Raw genomic sequence first — 19122 nt, forward strand, 5'->3', positions numbered from 1 at the left:
AAGGGAAAAAAAAAAGAAAATACATTTTTTTTTTTCCCCTCTTTTTCCCTCTTTCTCCTTTCCTCTCTGTTGATTATAGAGGATGACTAACATAGTAAACGGTTTTAGGATGGCTTCTTGGAATATTGGGGGTTTAACATCACCTATTAAACGTAAAACTATAATTACTCACTTAAAAAAAAAAATATAGACATTGCTTTTGCTTTTATACAGGAAACTCACTTAAAAATAGAAGAAGTCTCTAAATTAAAAAGCTCCTGGGTCAAAGAAGTTCTTGCCTCACCTAGTACTCAATGCAAGGGGGGAGTGGCAATATTATTAGGGAAAAAATTAAAATATCAAATTAATCATATAAAATCAGACCCGGAGGGGAGGTTCCTAATGGCAAAAATTAAAATAGATACGACACCATATACGATATGCAACATATATGCTCCTAATGTCTTTAGTTCCTCCTTTTGGGACCCTCTTCAAGCCAATATAATGACTTACACAGAGGGATTTTTAATAATAGGAGGGGACTTCAATATGTCGCCTCAATATCCCTTAGATAGACTAAGACACAAAAGCCCCTCCCTTAGAACCAAAAGGGATAACCTAGAATCTAAAATGTTTTTAAAACTTTTTCGGAGCCTCAGGGTCAGGGATATATGGAGATCACAGAACCCAGACTCCAGAAACTTTATGTGTATGTCTAAAGCACATAAGTCACTTTCAAGGATTGACCTATTTCTTATAGACGAAAGACTTTGTAAACTTAGACCCACTGCAGAAATCCTTCCCATTTGTATCTCGGATCATGCTCCAATTTCTCTAGAATTCCATTCCATTAATAATACTCCAAAGTATTCAAGATTTTTTTTTCCAAATTACCTAGCGGCAGACCTTAAATTTAAGAATTGGCTTAATAATAAATTTCAAGAATTTATTTCTTTCAATAAAGAATATAAAAATCGACCCATTATCCTATGGGAAACTGCAAAAGCAGTGTTAAGAGGAGAAATCCTAGCCTATAGTATAAATAGAACAAAGAAATTTAAGACTCAGGAAAAGGAAATGTTGAAGTCTATATCTAATACATATAACTCTTATCTCCTAGAAAAAACATCAAGAAATTGGGCACGATACGCACAAGCATTAAAAGTAAGGGACTCCTTCTTGTTATACAAGACCACCCAGAGAGATTTAAAATTCCAATCTCGACTTTATAGATACGGGAGTAAAACGGGAAAACTTCTTGCCAATTTAATAAAAAGGGAGAAACAATCCCCAAATATTGACTCATTAAAGAAAGACGATAGAACTATAACAGCATCAGATGAACTTTTACAATATTTTTACTATCAAGATTTATATTCCTTAAAAGGTTCAAACTCCAACTGAAACCTTGTCCCCAGATCTGATTGAAATATCTAAGGCAATACAAAATCTCTCCTTTAATAAATCTCCAGGACCGGACGGGCTTCCAAATGAATTTTATAAAATGCTTTCACCAAATCTGCTACCATACTTATCCTTATTATATAATGATATTTACATAAAGAACAATACCCCACCATCGAGTTTCACGGCCTCGTATACCACTCTAATACTTAAACCTGGGAAGGAACCGGATAAGAAAGAATCCTATAGGCCGATTGCATTGTTAAACGTAGACTATAAAATAATGTCATCAATTTTAGCTTCAAGGTTACAAATACTGCTCCCTAAAATTATTCATAAAGATCAGGCAGGGTTCATGTCTAAATGAAATTCATCAGCTAAGATAAGAGAACTCTTTCTTACCATAGATTACCATTGGGCCAAAGAAGAGGTGGAGAGGGATAGAGAGAGGGACACCCCTGACTCTGCAATTATATCAATCAATGCAGAGAAAGCTTTCGATTCAGTCCATTTTGACCACTTGTTATATTCTCTTCAGCAATTTGGCTTTTATGGAAATTTTCTCAACATTGTCCATAATCTATATAAAAAAGCTTCCACTAAACTCTTAGTCAATGGACTAATCTCTTCAAACATCCTTCTCAAAAGAGGAACCCGACAGGGGTGTCCTCTCTCCCCTCTGCTTTTTAATATTTCTATCGAACCGTTAGCTATATTTATTAGGCAACATCTTAACGGTATTAAAGTGGGCAAGAAAGAAATGAGAATTGCACTCTACGCTGATGATATCCTAATATATATTTCAAACACCTCTATGAATCATTATATAATAAGGATAAGTATGGTAGCAGATTTGGTGAAAGCATTTTATAAAATTCATTTGGAAGCCCGTCCGGTCCTAAGTTAGTCTCTATTATTGAAAAATTTGGCTCATTCTCGGGATATAGGGTAAACACTTCTAAAACTGAATTACTATGGATCAAACAAACTAAAGATTCTTTAGTGAATATCGCATTTAAAATAGTGATTAATTCATTCAAATACTTGGGTATCTCAGTTTCTTCCAATCCTAATGAGTGGTATAATCTCAATATTTTCCCAGTTTTGAATAGAATTAAAGATAACTTGAAAAATTGGCAGAATCTTCCGCTCTCCCTGTCGGGTCGAATTGCTCTTTTTAAAATGATTAGCCTCCCTAAAATATTATATATTTTACAAAATACTCCTTTGATTATTAAAGGAAAAGATATTTTGACGTTTAACATAGCATTAAGAAAATTTATTTGGCAAGATAAAAAAAAACTAAATTATCCCTTCCCAGAGAATACGCGGGACTAGCCCTTCCTGATATCAAGGTATACAATTATGCATACCAGATCCGTTTGATCTTAGATTGGATCGCAGAGAGAAACTATGTCACTGACAATGAACTCGAAAAAAATGCAATATTTCCATATAATCCGGTGGCAATAATCCACTGTACCCCCTGTACTGTACCTAAAGAGGTGAAAAAAATGAGATCTATGTTTAATCCACTCAAGATCTGGTGGAAAGTTTGTAAACTATTAAACATAGAATATAATGTGTCTAGAATTATCCCAATAACAGGGAATCCACAATTCCAAGCCGGAATTCAATCACCTCTCTTTCAAAGATGGGAAGCACTGGGTCTTAGTAAAATCTCTCAGTTACTTGACTTTCATAGGAAATGTATAAAAACTTTTGGTTCTTTAAGGGAGGAGTTTAATATCCCACATAAGGAGTTCTTTGCATATCTGCAAGCAAGACATTTAGCCCTAAGTTTAGTACACAAAATAGGATGGAATTGGACACTTGGACCCATAGAAAAATGGTTAATTTTAGCCAAAAATGGCATCATGTCTATCTCGACTAGTTATCTGGATTTAATTTCCTTAAAGGGAGATACAAATTTGGAAAATATATTTATCAAATGGGCACCGACTCTTCCGCAAAATTGCAGAGACATTGGAGCAATTCGATTTTCTATATCAGAGGTCTCAAGAATTACTGTTTCATCTACATGGAGAGAGACCCATGAAAAATTGTTATTAGAAACTTTTTTCACCCCTGAGAAAGGTTTTAAATGTGGGAGCCCTGACTTTACTAGATGTCCTAGATGTTCCCTGCCTTTAGCAAATACTATACACATGATGTGGGAATGCCCAATCATTCAACAACTTTGGCTAAAAATACAATATTGGCTTGGGGCAATAGGAGCCTCTCCTCCAACACTAACACCATTACACATAATATTTCTCTGGAAAGACTCGCAGGAGAGGCTCATGAACACTAAGATTGTAAACTTAGCTATTTTGGCAGTAAGATATTTAATTCTTAAAAAATGGAAAAATAGGACACCCCCCAGTATCCAAGAGGTTAAAAACTGTCTCAAAAAGCAGTGCATACTTGAGCAGATAGATACGGACTTAAATAATGAAAATAGTGTAATAAGATTCTTTAGAAAATGGTCAATCTTTATCAAATCCTTTTCTTCAAGTGAAATTGAATATTTAATCTATACGTTCAGAAACACAGAGTTAGTGCTATTAGGGATATGGTAACCTGATGAAAAAGGGGAGGAAGGGAGGAAGGAGGGGAAGAGGGAAGGGGGGATGAATTATTTCCCCCTCTTCTCTTATTTTTTTATTTATTTTTTTTCTTCCCCCCCCCGTTGGTGTTGTAGTTGTTATACTTGTTTACAATTTGTCTTGATTCAAAAAAAGAAAGTGGAATTAGAAGGGGAGAGAGAGGATAAGAGAGAGAGAGGGGGAGAGGGAGGGAGTACAGAAGGAGAAGGGACGAAGATGGAAAAGAAAAGAAGAGAGAGAAATTTTTTTCTTTTGGGTTCAATAGAAAATAAAGAGAGAAAGTATCAGTTGAGGAAGAATCAATCCTCTTTTTCATTTTGATTGGCCTTTTCAATTGATTAGTAGTAAAAACTAGATATATAATGTTTAACTGATCATGTACTGATACCCTACGATTTGTAAATGTTCAATTTTTTCTTTTTATTATTGCTTTTGTGTTATTTTTGTTTTTTCTTCTGCCTTCCTATTGTAAATACAAATATGTTGAAAATCAATAAAAAGATATATAAAAAAAAAAAATTGCACGCTCTATCTGAATCATTAAATAAAAATTGTGGGTTTCATTTCGCTTTAATCAGCTTTTCATTAACATTTAATTTAGGAAACATATATTTGCAACATGTTTCCTATGTCTGTATTCCCCTTTGTGGTGTTAAGAACATACTAAGCTAGGATCAGTAATGCAGAAATGACATTCTCTAACAAATAAGCGCATGTCATTTTTGCATTAGACTGTTCCTTCAACGCTGAACACAAATCTTTGGGTATTTTAACAAAAACAGCTCTCTAATCTAGGGTGATTTGTATAAGCAAAACTTTCAAAAAAAGATTTGATCGTTGAAACCTGCAAAACAAAGCAAAACAGATTTAAAGGGACATTTTAGTGTTAAAGTTACATGTTCTATTCCGTTAGAGCATGTTATTTTAACACTAGCGATGCTGTAATGCTATGTGTTTAACCCTTGCAAAGTTCAGCTCAGGACCTGCAAAGCACTGCTGGTCTCGAAGCGGAATCTGACGCTGATCCAATAATGGCCCTTTAAGTTTCCTTTCAAAGATAATGAATGTTTTATGTTTTAAAATAATAGTTAACCCTGTAACTGCCAGGCAAGACTACAGTGCATTAACTAATATGTCTATATGTTCTGCAGCATGTTTAATTTATAACAAGCAATCCCCTATGCTCAGTGTAAGTCTCAATACATCCAGGTTGTCACAAAAACGTCATATACATTTGCAAATACCTAACACCAAAATCATTTTCTTTGATTGCCCGAGTTGTTGGTGTTTTTATAAACAGTTCCAATGGGTATAAACGATTTTGGGAGATATGATACTGTCCTATCTACAGGGCAAATTAAACAGGGCCATAGAACGTTATCTCAAGGAGAAAAAAAAAGTTCAGTATCAAAACATGCCTTTTCTCTTTTTTTTTTTTTTTTTTTTTAATTCAATTGTTTCTTATTTGATTTTTTTCTTTCAAAGTGTGAAACTTATTTGATATTTACAGTACCTTTTTAACTTTCCATTAAGGGTACCAGTCCATTCTGTGGCATATTTATCATTATAGGGATAATCTAGTCAACATTACACTTTTATCCTTCAGATAGAGCATGCAATTTTAAGCAACTTTCTAATTTACTCCTATTATCATTTTTTATTTGTTCCCTTGGTATCTTTATTTGAAAAAAGCAAGAATGTAAGCATAGGAGCCGGCCCATTTTTGGTTCCGCACCTAGGTAGCCCTTTTTGATTGGTGTCTAAATATAGCCACCAATCAGCAAGCGCTACTTAGGTGCTGAATAAAAAAAATGGGCCAGCTCCTAAGCTTACATTCAAATAAAGATACCAAGAGAACGAAGAAAAATTGATAATAGGAGTAAATTAGAAAGTTGCTTAATCATGAAAGTTTAATGTTGACTATAAGACTATTCCTTTAACTATTACCATGGATAGTTTATTTAAAAGTGTTTGAGGTAGGGGCATAAGATAACATTTAAATTTAGTTTTTACAGACTTTATTGCCTTAAAGGGAAATTAAACACTTTGAGAAAGTAATATAAATTAATTATGTATAGTATAAACAAACCCATTATACTTTCATTAATCATTTTGCTGACTTCACAAGTATAACCCTACAACATATCTGTCCCTTATAGGCCTCAACAGAGGTGATCAGATAAAAAAACTGCAACACAATAGAAGTTTGCTTACAGAATGAGAATGGCAAGTCTTGTCTACTTTAGTAAAAATTCTGAATTGCCTCCTACAAATACGACAAGTGGTATAGGGAATTGTGGAACTGAAAATCAGTTGTAGCAAAGTACAGTTCCATTTTATTGCTCTCTAATATAGTACACTCTTGAGCTGGTGAAGAAAGAAATCAGACAAACTTCTAGAACAGAGAGCTATAAATAGGGCAACACAACTCAGCATCAGCTGGACTGCCTGTATCTGGGGACAGATGGCTATAATAATTAAAGTGAGTTTTACACTTCTGATAACTCATTTTCTAATTCAAATTTTTCAACAACTGTAAGTTTAAATGCACTGTTTAGTGTGGATTCTACTGTTACTTTAATGGACCATTAAATACATTAGAATTACAGAATTAACAAGTGCATAATAAAAAAAAAAACAATAACACTTACTATTAGTTTCAAATAAGCAGTAGATTTTTATTCTGACAAATGTATCTTCCCCCCCCCCCCATTTGCACCTGTATCATGTGAAAGCCATCATCAGCCAATCACAAACTAGTATAATATGCCGTGAACTTGTGCACATGCTCAGTAGGAGCTGGTGCCTCAGAAAGTGTGCAAATAGACTGAGCACAATTTGATAATGGAAATAAATTGGCAAGTCTCTTAAAAACGGCATGCTCTTTTTGAATCATGAAAGTATAATTTTGACGTTAGTGTCCCTTTAGGAGGGTAATGGTGTACAACATGTATCATGGAAACACTCAAAAGAAGTTACAATTTCATTTGACAGTTCCTTTGACAAATTATTGGCCAAACACAATAGCCATTGTATTGCCAGCTGGAAACAATCAGTTGTTACCTCTAGGAGCCAAGGCTTTAACTTCCTGTCAAGGAGAATGTCAAACCCTAGAATCTCAAAGCAGGCGCTGCCAGCAATGTGGTTTGGGAAGCAGGTGCGGTAGTTGTGCTTAAGAATAGGATGGGCAGAAATAAGGGTCTTGATAATGACATCTTCAACGTCTTCCCAGAGTTTGGCTGTGTCATACTTGTTGTTTTCCAACCAGGTGTTCAGTGTTGACAGTTTCCTATTTTGGATATTAAACCATCATTAGCTACATAAATCTTGCACAAAAATTATTATATAAATGATATTGTTTCAAATCATCCTCAAGTTTAGTAACAAATAACTGAAGATTTACAAGGAGATGCGTATTTTAAATAGAGTTTTTATTGGCACTAGCTTTGGTTAAATGGTGACTTATTTTTAAACAAACACATTAAAATGATCATATTTATAATTGTAATGACTAATACAACATAAGCTGAGCATATTACAATTACAATGACAATTATATGTAATGGTTATATGCCCAGTCATAAAGAAGCAGAAAAACAGCAGCACCTTGTAAATGCAAAAAAATCTTCCTTTATTGGTTTAACATCATGGCAGACAAGAGATACAACGTTTCGGTCATATACAGACCTTAATCATGTTCTAAATGACATCATAACTGCTCACACTTTATACCCTTACTTAGAGGGGAGGGGCTCAATTACCTGGTTCAGGTGTAATCAAGTACATTCCTAACCTACATACTCCCTCTAGTGGTTGTTAGCAGAGAGATCACTCTTCTTTAACCCTCAAAGACCTGTAAATACATACAATCTAAATTAAAAACAATATATAACACATTTATATATTAAAGTTAAAAATACTTAGAACTAGCAAAAAAATACAAAGTTCAAAAAACTACATATATTGTCTAGTGTAAGTATATAGCCCACAAGGTACTATTATATAATTATAGGATAGACATGTATATTAAAGGGTTACCCCCCAATCTATTTCTTTATTCATCCCTACAGGAGCCATAGATTGTAGGGTGTATATCCAAAAAGTTTCCCTGGTTTTCAACAGTTTAACCCTATCACCCCCTCGCCTAGGTCTTTTAATATGTTCAATGATTTGAAACCTAAGTTGCGAGATTGAGTGACCAGCCTGAAGAAAATGACCTGACACTGGGGCTTCAAGATTTTTTGTACGAATATTGGATTTGTGTTCATTTATACGATCCCTGGCCCTGCGTGTTGACTCCCCTACATAGATTTTGGAGCAGGGGCATTTAATCAGATAAATAATGAAATCTGTATTACATGTATGGTATCCAGAAATATTATATCTCTTTCCCGTTAGCGGGTGTAGAAATATCCCACCTTTGATCATGCTGTTGCAGTTGCAGCATCCTAAACAAGGATAGCAACCCATCCGAGGACTACTAATATGTGTCTGTCTCAGACCCTTCTCTGGGCCAATGTCAGCTTTGACCAAAGTGTCCCTAATATTCCTACACCTCCTATAAGCTGGCATAGGGGGCTCTTGGAATTCCTTGATATGCTTATTTAGATCCTTTATCATCGGCCAGTGTTTCCTGATGAAGCCATTTATTTTGCTGCTAAGTGGGTTAAACTCAGAAACAAATACAAGTCTCTCCTTTTTCTGAAATTTCCTATTTACATTATTTCCCTTAGGAACCAGTTCCCTATTACAAGCCTCTACTTCTTTAATTTGTCTATCAATCAGGGATTTAGGAAAACCCCTTTTGAGAAAACAATTGCCCATCTCTTTGAGTCTAGAAGTCATCTTATCCTCATCTGAGACTATTCGCTTCACACGTAAGAGTTGGCTCTTGGGCAGACTTCTAATCAAGGATGGGGAGTGTCCACTATCAAACCTCAATAGACTGTTTCTATCACTCATTTTTTTGTACAAATCAGTTTTTAAAGACCTACCATCCTTGATTATCAGTGTGTCCAAGAAAGGTACCGATTCCTCACTAAGGTTCAATTGAAATTTTATAGATCTTGTTGAAATGTTTAAATCTGCTACAAATTCACATAGGGAGTCAATGTCGCCCCCCCCCCCCCCCATATGCCAAATACGTCATCTATGTAACGAAACCAGCAGAGTCCATATTTCTGGAACATGCCATTAGTGTACACAAACTTCTCTTCATACATGTTCATATAGATGTTGGCATATGTGGGGGCGACATTTGACCCCATAGCAGTCCCCTGACATTGGATGTAGAATTGACTCAATCTCGCAACTTAGGTTTCAAATCATTGAACATATTAAAAGACCTAGGCGAGGGGGTGATAGGGTTAAACTGTTGAAAACCAGGGAAACTTTTTGGATATACACCCTACAATCTATGGCTCCTGTAGGGATGAATAAAGAAATAGATTGGGGGGTAACCCTTTAATATACATGTCTCTCCTATAATTATATAATAGTACCTTGTGGGCTATATACTTACACTAGACAATATATGTAGTTTTGAGAACTTTGTATTTTTTTGCTAGTTCTAAGTATTTTTAACTTTAATATATAAATGTGTTATATATTGTTTTTAATTTAGATTGTATGTATTTACAGGTCTTTGAGGGTTAAAGAAGAGTGATCTCTCTGCTAACAACCACTAGAGGGAGTATGTAGGTTAGGAATGTACTTGATTACACCTGAACCAGGTAATTGAGCCCCTCCCCTCTAAGTAAGGGTATAAAGTGTGAGCAGTTATGATGTCATTTAGAACATGATTAAGGTCTGTATATGACTGAAACGTTGTATCTCTTGTCTGCCATGATGTTAAACCAATAAAGGAAGATTTTTTGCATTTACAAGGTGCTGCTGGTTTTCTGCTTCTTTGGATTCTACAAGGGACTAGTGCAGGGTCCCTACAGCGTGCACCTACTTGCCTGGGTACTAGTGCTGGGCCTTTTACACTATATACTATATGCCCAGTCATAACCAGATAAATTCTCAATTTACCACAAAAAAAATGAAAAAAAAAGAAACATTTTAATTGTGCACTTGAGGTTACTGAAACATTGCTGGAGTATATGGTGATCACATGATATAACATGAAATACAACTAACATGTGTCTATCTACAGCCTCATATATATGTGTTGATTAGCAGAAACTACTATTTGTCCTATATACACTTCATCTCTGGAACAACCCACCATTGTGTTGTGTGTTTAATCGAATTGCCTGAAAGGGAGATAAAGTAAAAACAAAATGCTCTTATATTTTAGCTATATACAAGTCATAGTGCAGTTATAAAATTCTTTGTTTAACCCCTGCAAATGAATTAAACACATAGTTAAAATCAGCTCCTAGTTAGCAATGAAATATTGGGACCTAGCGGAACAGATCTAGTGAGCCACTACAAGTGGCATATGTGCATAGGCACCCCTCGCCAGCTAGATAATAGTAGTGTATTGCTGCTTCTCAGCCTACTTATATATGTATGCTTTTCAACAGAAGATAACAAGAGAATGAAGTAAATTTGAAAATAAAAGTTAAATGCATCTACGTTTTACTTAAAGGGACAGTCAACACCAGAATTGTTGTTGTTTTAAAAGATAGATAATACCTTAATTGCCCATTCCCCAGTTTTGCATAACCAACACAGTTATAATAATACACATTTGAACTCTGTAATTACCTTGTATTTAAGCCTCTGCAAACTGCCCCCTTTTTCAGTTATTTTGACAGACTTGCATTTTAGCCAATCAGTGCTCACTCCTCTGTAAATTCACGTGCATGAGCTCAATGTTATCTATATGAAACACATGAACTAACGCCCTCCATTGGTGAAAAACTGTCAAAATGCATTTTGATTAGAAGCGGCTTTCAGGGTCTAAGAAATTAGCATATGAACCTCCTAGGTTTAGCTTTCAACTAAGAATACCAAAAGAACAAAGCAAAATTGGTGATAAAAGTAAATTGGAAAGTTGTTTAAAATTACATGCCCTATTTGAATCATGAATGTTTTTTTGGGGACTTCACTGTCCCTTTAAGTGCATGTAATTGTTTGGTGTCAAAAAGCAAACACTATATTTTTGTTACCTTCAGTTAGCACTTTGGCCCCTATTTATCAAAGGTCTTGCGGACCTGTTCTGACAGTGCGGGTCAGGTCCGCAAGACCTCGCTAAATGCGGAGACCAATATGCTCTCCGCATTTAACATTGCACCAGCAGTTCACAAGAGCTGCTGGTGCAACGCCGCCCCCTGCTGACTCGTGGCCAATGGGCCGCCAGCAAAGGGGGGGCAATCAACCTGATCGTATTCGATCTGGTTGATTTCCGGCAATTCCTGTCCGCCTGCTCAGAGCAGGCGGACAGGGTTATGGAGCAGCGGTCTTTAGACCGCTGCTTCATATCTTGTTTTTTCAGGCAAGTCTGAAGACTCGCCAGAAACACAGCCCTTCAAGCTCCGTACGGAGCTTGATAAATATGGGCCTTTATATACAAATGGAGTAAATACAATAATAATTATTACTATAATTGAATAAAGTGCACACCTTTTACTGCCAGATAACTCATCTCTAATAAAGTTTTCATTGTTTTTGTTGATGGCATAATTGGTCAGATGCATACAGACGTCATCCTAAAAAATAAAATAAAACAAACATAATATGAAACACCATGGGTACAATGGGAAATTATGCCATTTAAAAAGGGACAGTCTACCATAGAATTGTTATTGTTTTAAAAGATAGATAATCCCTTTATTACCCATTCCCCAGTGATTACCTTGTATCTAAGAACCTTCTTCCAGCCCCCTGATCACATGACTGTGACTGTTTATTATCTATTGTCTTAAATTTAGCATTGTGTTGGGCTAAATCTTAAATAACTCCCTGTGCCTGAACACAGTGTTATCTATATGGCCCACGTGTACTTTCTGTCTCTTTGTGTTGAAAAGGAATTTAAAAAGCATGTGATAAGAGGCAGCCCTCAAAGTCTTAGAAATTAGCATATGAGCCTACCTAGGTTTCGTTTCAACTAATTGAAAAAAGCAAATTTGATGATAAAAGTAAATTGGAAAGTTGATTAAAATTACATGTCCTATCTGAATAATGAAAGTTTAATTTTGACTAGACTGTCCATCCTAAAATGCTAGTCCTGCTCTTGCAGTGAATCTCTAAAGTGCTAACCTCTAAGTGTACTTGAAAGTGGGGACTAGCTTGGGAAATTAAAGGTCCATAATAAAATACCCCTTACTTTGTGATTATGTTATCCCTTTATAACATAATAAACTTTAGACACTTAAAAAAAAAATGATTTTATAAAGTAAAAAACATACATGTAGTGTTAAAAAATTGTTTGTCAGTGTTTTTTTTTTACTGCTTTATACCGGGACAATCAGTATGTATTGACTTGCTAATTAGACTCAGGAGCACACACTCAGTAGCACGCTGAAAGACTTCCTCTTGTAACACTGACTGACATGTTAGCAGAGACACTGGTATCCCATAGTCACAGGTATGCCAGCTCTGCTTATGTCTCAGTCAATTGAACAGATGCAAGTTACATAGCAATGTTATTTATATGCAGCATCACACAGCATTGTATCATCAGTAACATTTAGAAAACTATAATTGCAAACAAGCAAGCAGTGTAATATATGAATAGAGTTTTTATATTTAAAAGCAAACTTTTTTCAAAAATACCCCCATTAACTATAAGTTTAATAAAAGATATATATATATATATACACATACACACACATATACACGCATTATCTGCTCAGTGAGGACGCTTTTCAAGATGCTAAAACAAACACTGAGCCATAGAGTGGACGGCTAAGTGTTTGAGTGATACCTAGATCCAACTCTGCAACCTGTGCATCTTCTGACAGAGGGAGCGGAACTGTAGATTCACTGATGTGCACACACTCTGAAATACAGGTTGGACTTGCGATTCAGTGAATTATTGGAGTTATAGAACTTGGATTTTCATGGGCAGTGGACAATATATATTTTTATAATTACAATATATCAAATTGGCTAAAAAAATATTTAACACATGTATATTGATAAAATTATTAACATTACATGTACAGTGCAAATGTTGGAAGATTAAAATCTATATAATGTCCCTTTAAGGCTTAAATTACATAATATTTTTTGCCAAATTTTATTTTATATGCATATATTGGTATTCCATCCATTTATGGTTCAGTGACAACTTACCAGATTATTATTGCTTGGTTCTGTATAACTCATGGTTGCAAAACGTGCCAGACCTTCCCTGTAGATAAAAATGCGTAGGGGTTCACAAGAGGTGACAAGGACGTATATACGCAGATCAAATTTAAATCCATCGATGAGGAATGGCTGTATATTAGAAATGGATATAAATGAGAACCTCACCTATGCATTTGATGATCAATGTATATCTTTGTAGGACACTCTAAAACTGGTCAGCAAATACAAACAATTACATTTACTAATATTACTTTATTTAAATGGACTAAATGTCTATAAAAAGAAAATGTTCTACTGTATTATAGCATTTATGTATTGCAGTATTTCTTGCAGACAACTATGTGGTGTATCACAATGTATCTTCTAATACTGGATTTTAAAAATATCAAAACTGTTCCCTTGCAACATTTTATCTGCATAGAAGATGTTCAAACAAGAACATGCCTTTTTGTGATCATTTTTTTTAATTTTTTTATTGGCAATGTGCTTTCAAATACGGTCACAACAATGTGTTTTTACAGTTGTTGCTCCTAAATTATTGAATTTATTATTAAACTTACATTCAATAAGGTGTTATCCTGTTTAGGAGTTAAGTAATGTAGGAGCAATCACTTTAAAATGCACTGCTATGACTGTGTTTGGACTTAGTGTGCATGAAAGCGTGTTGCCTATAAAAACATGGTCACGAAGGCAACGTTGCGAGGGAGTGGGTTCACGCTTTACAGTTTTAGTACTCTTAAATCTTAAAATCCAGTATATAAGATATCATAAATCCAAGTAATATAAATATGTAATAATCTTCTTGTTTTCAGATCATGCCAAACCATAAACAGTGTTTGTACAATCAATAAATGTAAGTATTGTAAAAAACAATACTTGTAAAATATTAATATGTAAAAATATTAAAGGGACAGTAAACCTCAAAAATAATGTTATATAATTCTGCACAAAGTGCAGAATTATATAACATTATATTAGCCTTATCTTTATAAAACCTAATATTCCCTTTGATTTTTTTTAAAAACTGACTGTTTTTCAGACCCGCTCTCTGTGCTCTTCTGAGCGGGTCTGTTTTTATCACACAGCGCATCGGGCCAGCTGTATAGTCACAGCCCGGCCCGACCGTGCTATTATACTCAGTGCAGCTCGCTCCTGCTCTGTCTGGCAGGTGATAAAAACAGACCCGCTCAGAAGAGCACAGAGAGCGGGTCTGAGAAACAGTCATATTTATAAAGAATTCAAAGGGAATATTAAGTTTTATATCGATAACACTAATATAATGTTATATAATTCTGCACTATCATGATGTAAATGTGTGCCCTGTCTACTGCAGACAGCCTATACAATAGTGATGCCACTTTGATTGCGTTAAATCCAAGAATGTATTTTCTAGAAAAAGAGCAGACAAGGCCTCAGCAGATAGATTGACCCCTCTGCTGATAAAATGTCAGGTCCAGAGCAGCAATGCACTACTGGTAGCTAGCTGAACACATCAGTAAGCCAGTGCTAAAGGGCATATGTATTTAGCCACCAATCACAAGCTAGCTCTCAGCTGTCCATTGCTACTCCTAAACTTACCCAGGTATGCTTTTCAACAAAGGATACAGTACATTTAATATAATAGATGTAAATTGGAAAATCTCTTAAACATTGCATGCTCTCTTTGAAGTGTAAATTTTTGCTTTAATGTCTCTTAAACACTTATTGCAGCATATATAACAAGGTGTGTGCTTTTAATAAAATGTTTAATAACAAACTCTCAGTATATGTTTTATAAACACTTAACAACAAATACTACTGAAATTCTATGCAACATGTGTATTGAACAGAATTCTTAAAATACAAGACAAATAGCAGGCAAACTAAAATGAAGTCTTCATATAATGATTAAACTGTTTCCAAGCTACAGTGTTGTTACCTTAGAAACATACTGTTGACAGATCATGTGATCACCATGTTTTATGTCCTTCATGTTCCGTGAGAGAAAAATGCCTCTTCCTTGGCAGCCGCTTTCAGGTTTACAGATGTATGTCTTGTTTTTCTTAGTGCGACAGTAGGCCTGGAAATCTCCATAGCTGGAAATGGAATGTTGGAAATAAGACAGATAATAATTTAACATCAGAGATAGAAATGGGCTCAGTATTGATAATGTTATTACCTTATAAACTGGTGAATTCTGCCATTCCACAATCGCAGGCGTTAGTTTTTTTCTAACACTTTTTTCCCACTTTTTTTCCCCATTGATGTCCATGGGGGGGATACGTGCACAAGCTTGTCAAGTCAGGACTTGGCTTTTGTGCGGTATAGAGCTTAACGCACCATAACACACAATAGAAGTTTTTTTGCAATTTGTAATGGCAGCGCTATGGAAAGTGCGATGATGCTAAAAATTTTAGCGTTATTTACGCACCTGGTTTAGTGCAAAACTTGTAATTTAGGAGACAGTGTGGCCCTACAATGTTTTTTTGTTGCCCTTTTTAATCCTTACATTTTATAATGTTTGTACTTGAACTATGCTGATTTTTAGCAGCACTTTCACTTACAAGTTGCTTATGTGCAGCACTTTACTGCATGAACTCATGTGACATTTCCATGCCACTAACAACTGATGTAGAGGAGTTACTACTAAAATAAGATAATCATAAAAGCACATAGCCACAAAAGTGCTTCTGCAGTCAATATTTTAGTAACATTACAGTATTACTAGTTAATTAAAGGACCCCTCAATGCAGTAGAATTACATAATCAATAAGTACATAATAAAAAGACAATGCAATAACACTTACTCTGAGTTTCAAATAAGCAGTAGATTTTCTTACAAATTTATTTTTTGTCCCATTTTTCGACCCCCTGTATAATGTGACAGACATCAGCCAATAACAGACTAGTATACATATACCATGTGAGCTTGTGCACATGCTCAGTAGGATGTTGTTCCCCAGAAAGTGTGAATATAAAAAGACTGCAAAATGTGATAATGGAAGTTAATTGGAAAGTGTCTTAAAACTGCATGTTCTATCTGAATCATAAAAGTTTATTTTGACTTGTGTCCCTTTAAAGGCACACTGAACCCAAATTTTTTATTTCATGATTCAAATAGAGCATGCAATTTTAAGCAACGTTCTAATTTACATCTATTATCATTTTTTCTTTGTTTTCTTGCTATCTTTATTTGAAAAAGAAGGCATCTAAGTTAAGGAGCCAGCAAATTTTTGGTTCAGGACCGTGGACAGCACTTGTTTATTGGTGCTGTCCAATCAGCAAGGACAACCCAGGTTGTTCACCAAAAATGGGCCGGCATCTAAACTTACATTCTTGTTTTTCAAATAAACCTACCAAGAGAATTAAAAAAATTGATAAAAGGAGTAAATTAGAAAGTTGCTTAAAATTGCATGCTCTGTCTGAATCATGAAAGAAAAAAAATTGATTCAGTGTCCCTTTAAGTCACACACTACTCAACTGGATGTCTGCTTTAGTGCATTGCTTTGTCACACAGTTGATTGGATCTCTTCAAGTTAATAACAAGACAGAGTATGTTGTGATAATATTGACGTCAAATGTCTGTTCATCAGCAAACAACATCAGATGTACAAATCATACTCACTCAGCAGGCAGACACCATGTTCGTGGAAAGATGCTGTACTCTTTTGGAAAGAGTTTAAGTAGTCTATTCATATTTCTAGCCAGCAGGTCTTTCCTACATATCTCACTCATTCCTGGAAAATGGTTGATTTTCTGTCAAAAAGTAGAGATCAAAGACACCTGGGTTAACAAAAAAGGTTCTCCTATCCTTTTCGTTAAAGATGGCAGTTCTGTGGCGATGGTGTAGAAGCTGCTACAATCAAATTGGTTAAGAACTCATCAGAAAAAATGTTTTGACCATGGCTTTGACATTTTACCTGAAATCTTTTCATCTCCATCACACGCTCCAGTGAGACAGAGCAGTCCGTCCAGTAAACTGTCCACTCATCCTCATCTCCAACTTCCTTCAGTCCACAATGACTGGCAGCTCGATGTACTTGAAAAAAATTACACAATACCTCTCAGTAAAAAAATAAAGTTTGCATTCAGTTAAATAACCCAAGGTTTCTTTTTTCACTTCATCAAATAATAAAGGAGCACTATATATTTGTTTTCACTAGACTGTAATAAGACAATCATAGAGCTAGTTTTAAAAAAATGAAGTTTAGAAATTATATTAGTGATACAGAACGTTTATATTACAAATATTTAAATAACAAAAACACATAAATCAAAAAGGGACACTAAACATTCTGAAGCATTGAACTGTTGTTGCCTAGGAAACTTACAATTTCAAAAAGCAAAGTTTGCAATGTACACTTTAGAACGCTGCTACTTTTAACAAATATTGGTGTCTCCCTACTTTGAGTTACATAACGATCTATCAGACGTGCTATTTTTACAGTGCAATAAGCTTTATTTTGTTTTTTTGGGGGGGGGGTTACATGTGAATCTCTTACATATGAACAAACATGATATCCTGATTTTATTAAAATCCAAAATAGTGCTCAAACTACATTTTAAAACTATGAAATATGTTCAGATAAAATATAATTCTCCGGGGGAACTTCCGAGCGGCGGCTATGATAGGTCACTCAATTGTTAGCTCCTACAGGGCTCTGGATAAATCTACTAAAAATCAACTTCTATACTCACCATCGCTTAGGCAAACATCTCATAAGCGATGCTACTAAAGAAGCCCATCTAACAGTCAATATTATTACATTTGAGGCCAGCTACAATTGACCGGAGAACCGCTGAGGCTAAGGCCTTCCAACTAACCCCCTGGCAGAGCGCCCTAGGGCCTTTGTCGTTATGAAGTACTTGCAAAGTACTGATACTACACATAACAATCGGGGATCTACTTGTTAGGAATACCGGATGGAGCCCAATTAAGTTACTTTACTTAAAAGGATTGCTAATCTAGTGAGCGAACACTTCTCATGGCTTGAAAATGAACTCATCACAGCCTGGGGAAATGGCGGCGACACGACTAAACAGAATAACGCGGACCCAGAAAACATCCCAGTGTCTAAGCTGGTCCCCATTAAGGAGGGTGAGAAGATTTCTGCCACATCGTGGGTAGCGTTGTCTCAAACAGATAAACGTAACTTAGAGAGAGCACTCGCATCAACTAACCCTGAGCACCCCGCGGAAATAGTTGGAGCAAGCCTAACCGCACCAACCCAGTCGCTTACCGCTTTATACTTTTCTCCTATGAAGACTCCTAACCTGTCTGCCCAGGGGAGCCAAAAAGATCTACCTAACACCCCACTGCAGATCATTGTGCCGACCCTGAAGGATGAATGGCGGACGTTCAGTGCGGCTCTCAATTCAGCTATAATCTCATCTCGCTCTGGAAATAAAATATGGAACGACTCCAGTTTATGGCGGCTCTTTATGGGGAGACACATCTCGTTATACAGGCAAGCATACTTGGGTCCTCACTTCAGCCCTCCGTATCTTAAACCCTGCATTGATGTTTTGAGGACTGGTGTGGGTTAATATTTACCATATGAGTGGATCGTGGTGGTGAACCCTCCACGGTTTACTACCTATTTGGACACTCAAAGTCACACGGACTCTCATACATGTCATTGGGGACTTAGAAACTGATCTGCGCCTATTACTTAGAAGTGGCAATTTTTATATTTTTTTTATGTTTCATATACAAAACCTAGATAAATCATACCTATATTCTCAATGTACATACTAGCTAGTGACTCAATCCAGCAGTTAAAATAGGCGCATTTATAGGAAAGATCCGTAGTTCATTATCTGTTTATATCCACTCCTGGTATATGCTTGTTATGGGAGTTGAATGGTTACCTCCTATATACCTATCGGA

The 19122-nt window shown here is 35.6% G+C and overlaps 1 protein-coding gene across 1 annotated transcript in view; it reads right to left on the minus strand.

Annotated features, from left to right (window-relative positions):
• The window catches only part of TTLL13 (tubulin tyrosine ligase like 13), a 162880-nt gene that overhangs the window by 139994 nt on the left and 3764 nt on the right, over positions 1-19122 (minus strand). The window contains exons 4-9 of the mRNA XM_053717702.1: positions 17153-17271; positions 16858-16988; positions 15172-15328; positions 13239-13382; positions 11565-11650; positions 7056-7281 (exon numbers count right to left, since the gene is read on the minus strand). Coding sequence (XP_053573677.1) covers positions 7056-7281; positions 11565-11650; positions 13239-13382; positions 15172-15328; positions 16858-16988; positions 17153-17271 — 863 coding nt within the window. The remainder of the gene's footprint in view (positions 1-7055; positions 7282-11564; positions 11651-13238; positions 13383-15171; positions 15329-16857; positions 16989-17152; positions 17272-19122) is intronic.

This window comes from Bombina bombina, chromosome 6, assembly GCF_027579735.1.
Source record: "Bombina bombina isolate aBomBom1 chromosome 6, aBomBom1.pri, whole genome shotgun sequence".
NCBI classification, from domain to species: domain Eukaryota; kingdom Metazoa; phylum Chordata; class Amphibia; order Anura; family Bombinatoridae; genus Bombina; species Bombina bombina.